The 11,224-nt window shown below is 45.8% G+C and overlaps 2 protein-coding genes across 2 annotated transcripts; one reads left to right on the plus strand and one right to left on the minus strand.

Moving 5' to 3' along the window:
* Positions 1–533: 533 nt before the first annotated feature.
* Positions 534–1,773, plus strand: LOC147962131 (putative glutathione S-transferase GSTF1). Its single transcript, XM_087534889.1, has 3 exons — positions 534–736; positions 973–1,021; positions 1,194–1,773. Exons 1-3 carry the CDS (start codon positions 578–580, stop codon positions 1,637–1,639), a joined length of 654 nt encoding a protein of 217 aa, XP_087391015.1. The 5' UTR covers positions 534–577; the 3' UTR covers positions 1,640–1,773.
* Positions 1,774–2,273: 500 nt separating this feature from the next.
* LOC147962132 (uncharacterized) lies at positions 2,274–9,720 on the minus strand. The gene is made up of 5 exons (XM_087534063.1): positions 9,246–9,720; positions 5,250–7,270; positions 4,166–4,453; positions 4,014–4,105; positions 2,274–2,514 (listed from the first exon to the last, which is right to left on the minus strand). The coding sequence occupies exons 1-5, from the start codon at positions 9,718–9,720 to the stop codon at positions 2,274–2,276; spliced, it is 3,117 nt and encodes a 1,038-aa protein (XP_087390189.1).
* Positions 9,721–11,224: the final 1,504 nt, after the last annotated feature.

Below are 11,224 nucleotides of genomic sequence, written 5' to 3' on the forward strand. Positions count from 1 at the left end.
TTATCTAAGTTCTTGATGTTTTCTTGAATTGTGAATGTTTTTCAAATGCACAGAATTGTTTTTAATCTGTGAAGTTTTCTCAAATCCATGGATGTTTTTCAGATGCATGAACTTTTATTCAAGTTCATGAACCTTTTTTGAATTGTGAACTTTTTTGAAATGTGGGGACTTTTTAAAAATCCATGAATGTTCGTCAAATGCGTGAACTTTTTATTCAAGTTCTTGAACTTTTTTGAATTTGTGAACTTTTTGAAATTCATGAAAAAGATTCATATACGTGAACTTTTCTCATACGCGCGAACTTTTTTGAATTCATGAAGTTTTTCAAATTCATGATTTCTTTTCCATTCTTAAATTTTTTTTTCTAGTTCGTGAACTGATTTTCTAATTCATGATTTTTTAAACCAAAAAACATTTTTTTATTTCACCAAGTTAAAAAAACTGTAGAAAAACGACCCGGTCTGCTGCTCAACGCACCACCCATATGTTGGACTTTTCAGATCCTGTATAGAAATGCAGCTGTCTGTCCAGCCGCCACCTTTGACTTGTGCAATCACGGGAGGGGAGGGGGAGATCCATGGGGACGGAGAAGAAGGTGAAGGTGTTCGGGCCGGCGAGATCCACCTGCGTGGCGCGGGTGCTGGTGTGCCTGGAGGAGGTCGGCGCTGAGTACGAGCTGGTGCACGTCCACCTCCCCGCCGGCGACCACAAGGGCCCCGCGCATCTCGCCCGCACCGTACGTCCCGCTCGTCTCTTCTTCTTCTTCAGTTATTCTAGCAGCCGATTGAGATTTCTCTTTCGACAACGAGCACCCTCAGATTAACAAACAACGTAGCAAGTAATAACACCTTGCCTTGCGAAGATTTTGGGTAATGGTTGCTAGGCGTACAGTACAGATTCAGATTCAGAAAGTCTAGCTAGCTTAGCCATGCTTAAGATGTCCGATTGCTCAGCTCTGTATTTGCCTTGCAGCCCTTTGGCCAGGTCCCGGCTTTCCAGGACGGCGATCTCATCCTTTTCGGTGAGAGAACAGATATTCATTCAGATTTATTTATATCTCGTATAGACACACAAGCACAAGAAAACCCCCGAAAGAACAACATCTTCGTGTAGCTATAGACTGAAACTGAACAAATTGCTCTGTACAACATTATTCAGATGATCTATTTCGTACATATATGTTGTCATCCCAGAGTCGCGCGCGATTTCGAGGTACGTGCTCTGCAAAGGCGCATCCGTTCTTTTAAGGGAGGGCAGCCTCGCCGAGTCGGCGGCCATGGACGCATGGCTCGAAGCCGAGTCCTACAACTTCGACAAGGCCATGTCGGCGATCACCTTCCAGTGCTTCGTCATGCCCATGTTCATGGGCGGGACGACTGACCACAAAATCGTCGAGGAGAACCTGGAGAAGCTTAAGGTGGCCCTCAGAGTCTACGAGGAGCGTCTGTCCAGGTCACGGTACCTGGCCGGAGATTTCATCAGCCTGGCGGACCTCAGCCATTGCCCCATGGCTCACTACCTGCTGGCCAGCCCTTGCGCGTCGGTTCTCGATGCGTATCTGCGTGTGAAGGCTTGGATTGATGGGATGATGGATCGGCCAAGCGTGAAGAAGGTCATGGAGCTTATGGATGCGTCGTGAAAAGAGTTGTGTGGTGTGTGTACTTTGTGGAGCGGAAGTTGTCTGAGATGTGCCGGTGGAGATGATTTGTCTTGTTTTCAGTAACTGTTTTCAAGTTGAATAGTAAGCGGGATAAAAGCTATACTTCCCCTCAATCTCCTCAAATCCTTTTTGAGAGAAGTTTAACTGAACAAGAGGATTTGAACCAGGCGTCAAAGTATACCCAATTTTTATCCAAAGATCTTAATTATTTACACCCAACTTCGTAATAATGGCCCATCTCACCTCATCAGGGCATCTCCAACGCTGAGTGGCAAATTGGCTCCTGTATCCGCTTCCAAAACTATCATGTATGTCCGTTAGTAAAGAGTAATTTAAAATTCAAATAAAGTCCGATCCATAGCGCGTGCTGGATCATATGCTGATAACAATCAAAAGGAGACAAGTATGCTTAGTTTTTACATGCCCCCTCATAAAAGAATATCAGTTCGGTACTCCGTGCAAAAAAAAAAAGATTCTCTGTCCTGCTGGACGGCAATTCGAGCCTCCACGCTCAAGGTGCCGCCGCCACCACGTAGGCAGCCTCCGTCTCCTTATCCGCCGAGTCCTTCTTGGTTGCCGCCTCCAACTCATCTTTTTGCCACTACAACATCTTCTAGCGGATGGCTTGCACGACCATTCTTGCGTCGGTATCTAAAGCCTCCAAATTCAAGGATAACATCTTGGTGCTCTCCGCATCGGCTGCGACCCTCCCCTTCTCTTCGAGCATGATCTTCTTCCTTTCGAGCTTGAGCTTCTTCTCGGTCAGATTGAGGCTAATGGTCAACCATGCATCACACAACAACTCATCCTCCCGCATGTTTTGTGACGTGCAACAAATTATTCCTTGTGATGTCCTGTGCATGGACTTGAGAAATGTTAATCAAAATTAATGTGCGTGAACCAAAGTTTTGGGCAATGCAACAAATTATTCCTGTGATGCATGGACTTGAGAAATGCCCTTGAGCTGATATGCATCACTTTACTTTAGTAAAAGAGCAGGCGTTTTCAAGGGTATTACTGCAAAAGTGAAAAGTACATCAAATAGTCTGGTAAAATAACTAACAGGATGAATGCGAGAATTACAAGGGCTAGCCTGTCAAGGATGTCGGCAGCCTCGAGCAGCGGTGATGTAACTTTCGTTGAGTCAATGCAACCAGGCTGACAGCTGACTAAGGAACCACCAGGGTTGTAGGCAGAGCTGGATTAACCCAGCTTCAAGTTGGAGCCATCGCATTGCTTGGACCCTCTCTGCATTCATAATAAGAGGGATCAAAAGTGGTGTTAGCTAGCTTCACAACCTGAAACTCATAAATGAATGTTGGACCCCCTGCATTCAGAACAAAGCCGCCATTTCGAAGTGCGAGGTATAAACTTCCATTTACACCAGTTGCGGTGTCACTGAAGTAGCCCATTCCTCCATTGAATGACAGCACCATTCCTCGACTGAATGTCGGCATGTTTCACTGCTTGTTGGTAGGCAACGTCAGTACCACCAAGGGAGATACCGTTCACGGCAACGATTAGAGGTCCAATGTTATCTAGCCGAATAAAGAAATTAGGGGATTACAGTATGATGACATGCTATTGATTAAGTGGCATAATAGGCTTAGCCGCCGACATCAATGTGTTAAGCACATGGGATATAATCGGCAAAAGTCAGTAAGAAGTAGAGTGAATTCCAATTTATAGAAAATAGCAAACCGACACAAAGTCATTATCGACTCAAGTAACAACTATTTCGATTTTGTTCACAGCTCATTCCTAGCTAAGACATAACGGCGGGTAGGCAAACAACTTGATTCAGGTCTCAAAGAAGTGACGGCGGGTAGGCAAACAACTTGATTCAGGTCTCAAAGAAGTGACAGCGGGTCATCAAACATTCTCTGGAGACAAGCTGTGTGATTATGGTAGTGTCCTGAGTCCCGACCACCTCAGAGCTGCCAAATAGTATGGCTCTTACCTCTTATTTGATAGAAACACTGAAGCTATGAACATGAAACACTGACCTTGTATCTATCCACCCATGGCGATGTAAAAATCTCAAGGGCATCCAAAAATAGTGAGAAGTTGTACGCATGTGTGTGTTGCTGCCTACTGCGAACAGCCACACAGAGGCAATTGCCATCACAACCTGACGATTGAAAGTTGTCTGTGCCCCCCAGAGGAGAAACAAGTACATATTGGAAACATATCAAGCAAAGTTTGTTTTGTGCCACAGAGGGGCACCAAGTACATTTTGCCGATCATTAAAAAAAAAGCCAGTTTGTGTCCGCAATCTGCATGCAACAGCAGATGCATACTAACTAGCCACCAACAAGGTGGCACTTATTCACGGTGGCCATGTTGAACTCACGGCATATCGGCGCCGATCAGCCCCTTGGCTTTGGCCACCAGGGTGCGCAGAGCTCCCCGCTCCTCTGTAACCAACCGCACGTATTGCTCCACCTCTGACAGTGCTTTCATCATGTCTTGTTCTGAATCCATCAGCTTTGTGTACCGTTCCACCTCGCACAACGCTTCCATCATCCCATGTTGCTTGAAGATGAATGCATAGCCATCACAGGATTCCACGATCGATAACGTGAGCTGAACCAGCAGCCTAGTCATATCTGGAAATTCATCAGTGCCCGGTATCTTGTGGGCCTTTAGTTCACCTACCAATTTCTCAACAAATTCTGCAGCATATGCAGAAGAGCTCAGTACGGGGGTAATGCCTGCACTGCAGAGTTGTGAAGCTAGGCAGATGAGTGCCTTCATCTGCTTGCCTTCTGCATTCACCATTTTCTCCAACACCTGCATATATGGTGCACCAAAAGTGTCATGTTGTGTATGATTACTCCATAGTTATTTATCAATTGGACGACAACGGAGCACACTAATTAGCGTATGGAAAACATGGATTTGTATCCAAACTCAAGTATTGTGCACATTAATTGGCCATTAGGGGTAGCCCAAAATGGTAACAAATGTTTGCTTAACTAACTGGCTTTTTTACAGTCCGCCACTCTGGTTCTACTAATCTATAAGTGCCTGCTAGCTATCACATTTTGGTATCGATGTCTTCTGATTATACATTTCAGGTTACATAAGGCACAACTCTAAAAGGAACTAATTACTTGTAAGGAAATGATGATCATAGGAAATTTGGAATGGTGTGCATAGAAGAAAAACATTAATTACAAAACTAAAAGGAAAAACATGTTACGTAAAGGAACTAAAAAATACTAGCACATTCAAAGGACTCACCACTGTCAAGGTAGAAGACATGGGATTGTCTGAACCTAGATGGTTCAGCACTAACGAAACACATCAATTATCCAAAAAACGACATGCATGTGCATAGGTTTTTAATTCCAAATTAAAATATTGTGTGGTGTGCATATCAAGAAGCCACTAGGATTAATCCAAGAAAAAAGCAAAAAAATAATGTTTGCTTAACTAGTCCACCGCTCTTGTTCTGATCATCCAAGTGTTTGGTAGCAATCAATTTGGTACTGGTACTAAAAGCAAATCATGTTGTCTAACATGTAAAAGGGACTCATTTATAAAAAAAATTACTCAAAAGTGCTAGCAAATTCAGAGGACTTACCACGGTCAAGCTAGAGGACAGGTCTACATCTGGACCTTGATGGCGCAACACTAATTCCCTGGAGTTTTGGCACAACCTCTGAAGTAGACTTGCCGCTGGGTACATGTGCTGACCATGCTCAATCTTTTTAGCGAGATCCCCTATAAGGCCGGTTTCGTCCAGCATAGCAAAGCAGTTGATAGGGCACTCCGTTGCCAGAGCCGTGAGTGCTTCCCCTGCCTCTGCTCGCAATGGGTTTTCATCATCCCCAAGAAACTCTTGCACCAGCTTGCTGATGATAACCTGAAATGTCCCAATCTTCTGCCTTGTTTTCTTACCAGTGGAGATCCTGGCGATCTTGGCAATGATATTCATCACCAACTTGGATTTTCCTAGGGAGCTGGGGCTTCTCTCCAGCGTCAAGATCTTGGCGAGGTGGCCAAACAATAAAGGATTCTCAGAAAGCTCTTGCCGCAGTGTTATGCCGGTTTCCCCCTTGATGCCTGCAAGCCTGGCAACTAATTTCAATGCTGAATTGGCGACCTCTTCCCTCTGTGCTGCTGCTGTGCTAGGATTGCAGTTTATAAGGTCGATGATCTTTGGGAGGAGCTCCATTGCTCTGATGATTTCTGCGCAGTTATGGAGATCATGAGTAAGTCCTTCAAGGATTTGCAATCCCAGTGCGAGCAGTGACTCCTCATCGTTTGAGTCCTCTTCTGGATTTGACCACAGTTTCTTGATATGTTGTGAGCATGCACATATCCTGTATATTAGATAGCACCCTTCATGGTTATTTTGCGCTGCCTGGATTGAGGAGGCTTGTACTGCTCGCACGTTCCCTCCCTCAATATACAATGGTAAATAACTTGAACCATTGCTTGTTTGTTGCCTATCAACAAGGTCCCTTCTGCTACCATTCAGTGGTGGAGAACTTGCACCACTACTTAATTGTTGATCATCTGCATCACCACCATTGTCGTCCAGAATTTGAGCTGAAATATCTCGTGTCACCAGTTCATCTTGGGCATCAAGAAGTGAAGATATCATCTGCATGGTTCCAGGAATTCCAGAGATCCGTATATACGGAGCAATATGTGTGGTGACCTTTGCAGCGAATAGCCTGATATCAGCATCTTCTTCTACTGTCCAGCCCAGCATACTAATCAACGAGGTCAATGCCTTGGTTGAGGTTGTGATTAGATGGATGGGGTTTGTTTCAGAACTGGAGTCCCCCTTCTGTTGCTGCAAAAAAGAGTCCAAGATTCGGACGGCGGCGTGCTTCTCGTCCAGTGAGGCATCAGGGCTCAAGCGGTCCACAGCAAAGGTGACAAGGCCCATCTTGTTTGTAGCATCGAACACACTTTCTTGCAAGAAGGCTTCATAGGCTTTTTCATAGTAAAGATCAATAGATCCCAACCCCGAGTTATCTACGAGTCCACAATGAAGGGCCAGTGATCTCCGGAGCAAGAAGGAGAACGACTCTAGTATGCAGGCGGCCAAGTATAGTACTCCCTGGAACAACACCATTATGTTCAAGATCTTGGCCACTAGCTTGACATTTTCGTCACTAGTGTCAGCAACTTCTGTCTCCTTCATGGAAATCCAAATAATCGGGAGCATGATTCTTGCCAGCGCCATTGGAATTTGTAGGTTGCCAAGCACTGATGAAACAAGCATCACCATCATCGAGGTAGACTCAAACCAGGTCCCAAGTGCATAAACTTCCACAGCAATAAATGTGACACGCAATAGTTGTGCAGCCACTTTAACCTTTTTGTGATCCAAACAATTATCTCCTGGCGATACAACCCACTCTAGAAGATAGATACCAAACCACAAAGGAATAAGTGAGTAATCTGCCCAGTCAAAGTCACAATACTTTTTTGTATGGCAGAGTAAAAACCCAACTATTATGAGGGTAAGTGCTGGCCAAGGATGCAACAATATGTGGCTTTCCTTCTTGCTGATACATCCAATAAGTGCGTGAAACCCCATCTTGTGTATTATCACTAGTAACACCAGTAAGCCAAATAAATGATAACCTGGGAATGGATCTGATATGATTTCGTCAATGATATAGTTTCTCTCAAGCAGCCATAGGCAAAATGTCAGTATCGCTGCATTCGTACAATGCAGAGATCCACTGCCTAGCTCCATTCTTTTAAACCTGATGCCTTCTGTAGTCTTGTATAAATATTGGTCAGCCGAACTGCTTTGCTGGCTAAACGCCCTGCATATATACCCAATAAACATGCCAAGATGAGTATTAAACTACATACAAGTACGAAAAACATGAGAATCTGAACACTGAACACAAACGTGACAAAGATATATACTGAATGCAAGGAATCATAGCAAGAACCAATTCAGGATCCAGTTAGTGGAGGCTATTTCTAGAGCATTCACCCCGGAGAGCAGGTACCGGTGAACAAGACAACATGAAAACTTTTTCGAGAGTACTCACCCCGGAGAGCAGGTACTGCCGTACTGGTGAACAAGACACCAGTGAAGGCCTCAATGCCGGACATCCAGGACACCCGGTGCTCTGAGACTCCCGATATCCTCGTTACCAGATCCAAATAAATAGTCGAGGCTCCAAAAAACTGCCCTAGCTAGTCTCATCCCAGGCATGTTTTCCCGCTGCATGAAGGCTGAGTTATGCTTGTGGAAACTAGCGCTTAACCCCATAGTGTAGTTCATCTAGCGTGTGTGTGGAGCAGCGAAGTCGCTTGTGACTTTCCCAGCATGAGCATCTATTGATTGCCTCAAAACTCTCTATTGCTCTTAGTACAAAAAACACACTATTCTAGCGGGTGTTCTCGACCCTGCTCGGGAGGTGTCGAAACCGTAGCCGCCGTGTTCCCCTTTCCCTGCCCGTCCACTCCTCGCCGCCGCAAGAGGAGGTCAGTTCAGGTGGACACACAACTAAGAGACGGGTTCTCTGTTTGTTCTATGGCTTATCTGATATTTGCTTGTAGCTTTTTTTGGCAGGAAGATGTTTGCTTGTGCTTGTAAGCTGTTTGGCAGCACTTTTTGTATCGGGTGTTTTTGTTTTTCTTTTTTGTTGCGGGTCGATGTGATTTATGGCGGGTTGATAGATTTGTGAATTTATTTTAAATAGCTTTGTTAATTATTTTTTAAATAAGGAATATATTAATATGGCGAAGATAAGCTTTGTTAATTACGCTTGGGCATGGACTCAGTTTTTGTAGTGAACAACGACTATTCATCAAACACACACATAATGGAGTAAATACTATTCCCGTCGTTCCTAAATATAAGTGTTTTTAGAGATTTCAAATAAAAATTACGTACGGATGTATATAGATTTATTGTAGAGTGTAGATTCATTCATTTTTACTCTATATGTAATCCACATTATAATCCCTAAAAAACTTATATTTACAAACCGAAGAAGTAGTATAAAACTACCAGATTTGAGGCTCCATTACAAAAAACTACCACAACACGTTTGGGGAACAAAGACCTGCCACTTTTTGGATATTTTTTCTCTAATCGCACTGATGACCGCATTGCTCAAAACTAACCACGATTATGCATGACAGGGATGTCCCATTGGTCAGGGCCATGTGGCACAAAAGTCAATACTGTTTTGTTTGACCGTGATGACAGGTGGGGCCCACACGTCAGTGTCTTCACCCCTTTAGGACATTTTATCAAACACTTTGAGCTCACAGCACACCGGCGAACCTCGGTGGTTCTTGGAGCTTCGAGGACCATGTTGTGACCTAGGGAGGGGGCGGCGAGCTTGTCGGTGGGGTCAGAGTCATTGGGGGATGACCAGAGCCTCGCTGACATTGAGGAACCGGGGCGGCGGAGGATTTCAATTGGTGAGCTTGCCAAGAGTGCTCGTTGACGCCCCCTCTCCTTGCAATGCCCGCATGAGTCAGGTTGCCGGTGCCTCCTATGTTAAGAGGAGTGCCCAGCATGGGAGCCGACCTCGCCTAGAGCGACGCAGACTAGAGCCGCGAGAGGCCATGACAACACGACGGGGACCGCGGCGGTGGAGGGAGAGCATAAGTAGGTTGTGGTTGCGGGTGTCATAGGCCTGCACACAGAGTGGCTCGAGCCCGAATGTGAGGCCGAAGAGCACGTTGTGGCCCGTGATCTTGGTCAACCCAATGGCGAGCGTGTCGCTGACGAGGTTGAGAGGGCCGAGGTGGCCTATGCAGAGCATAGACACCATGGCACACAGGTAGACCACACGGTTGAGCGTCGTGATCAGCGCCGCCATCCGCCACAGCCCAAGCAGCTCCTCTGCCATCGATAGGTTGTCGTTGCTGTCGGCCGCCCTCCTATGAGCCTCCGCCGAGCGCCGCCTTGCATGCACCCATGGCCATGGTGCCGGACCACCCACAGCCAGACACATGATGACGCCTGCCAGGCCGCGCCCCTCCCGTCCTCCACCACGTTCGCAGCCACCCTCAGACTCCACCTCCTCTGCACCGACCGGGCACATGTGTGCTGCCATCGCGACCATCCGCCTCGCGCACGGTGACAGACGCCCATGCAACCTCCCCCAGCCACCGAAGCCTCCCCATGCTCCGCTCTGCACCACCACCACAAGTCCACAACCTGCACTTCCACGGCTCGACCATCAACTCTACGCCTCGCCGCCTATTGCCACACCTCCACGCGAGCTGAGCATCACCTCACCTCGACGAGCGGTTGCACCAAGCTCCGGCCTTGGCTGCCATGCCCAAGACCACCGCATCGACGCCATCGCTGCTATTGTACTGCCATGTCACCGCCACCATGCCGGTGCCATCACCAATCCATGGGATTCGCCTCGCTGTCAGAGGAGCTACTGGAGTGGCTGCCGGAGGCGGCGAGAAGGCAGGGAAGGGGAGGAGACTAAGCAGAGCGGTTAGTGTGGACTTGATTGGGGTTTCGTCCGAGGGGTATTTGTGGCGGACCACAGCCTACATGACAGACGCATCCAGACCTCCTATATCGTCTGTCCCATATGGGCTGGGTATGAGAGGTGTTATATAATCCGGACATTTGCCTTGCCAGGTTTAATTAGGTGATAAATTCGTGACCGGACAGTTACCGAGCCGCTCAAACGTTTGGTACTCCCTCCATCACGGTTTAGAAGACACAGTTAAATTTGCGTGTGTTTCCATAATAGACAAGGTTTAGGACGCATTGCATTTATTTCTAGTAGCTAATTAGTACTCTGATATACTATTTCTATATGCATGCATAGTGTGAATGCTATTTTTTAGCCCATCTCATAACCAATAGATAACCACCTAGGTCCCAGAGAATTTCCAAACGCGCCTTCTAAACCGTGACAGAGGTAGTACGAATATGGAACGGCCGGTTGTAGATGCTCTCAGGGTTGCAATTTTAGGCCTAGCTCGGATAGGGTTTTCTGTAGTATAGTGGTGAAATATGGGGATCTATAATATATATACTATTACCTTCACCATGGATACCTTCATAGCATTTTTTTCACGAAATTTGCACGGAAGTAGATTGGGAATCCAAATTTGATATCCCTAAATTTTATTTTATTTTTGAATTTGTCTGGTATTTTCTACATTTAATATTCATATAGGGGTGTGGAGCACCCAGGAGCTCTTGTGTATTTTCCTATTATTACTTACTATTATATTCCTACAAAATTACACGCAAAAAAATATTCCTACAAAATGATATTTTCTACTCATGTAATCAGCTCTTGATGTATATGTGAGTTTTCCTTTTACTTTTCTTTTTAAAATTTTCAAATATGACACGTTCAGGCTCCAAGTGAATTGAAGTCATGTAACGCCTCGGTCAAACCAATTGGTTGCTAGTCGTTGCGGCTGAGATCTAGGCTAACTCAACAAATTAACACTAGATTTTTCTGCGCATTTTGTGCCCACTCATGTGCACTCACTGGTTCACCCATCTGTTCGACTGTCCGTTGCGTCTGAGTTCTAGACTAGCACAGACCGACATTAGTATTTCAGGTGCACTTTGTTCTC

The sequence above is a fragment of the Triticum urartu genome, chromosome 7A, assembly GCF_056163025.1.
Source record: "Triticum urartu cultivar PI428250 chromosome 7A, HENAU_Tu73, whole genome shotgun sequence".
Lineage (NCBI taxonomy): Eukaryota > Viridiplantae > Streptophyta > Magnoliopsida > Poales > Poaceae > Triticum > Triticum urartu.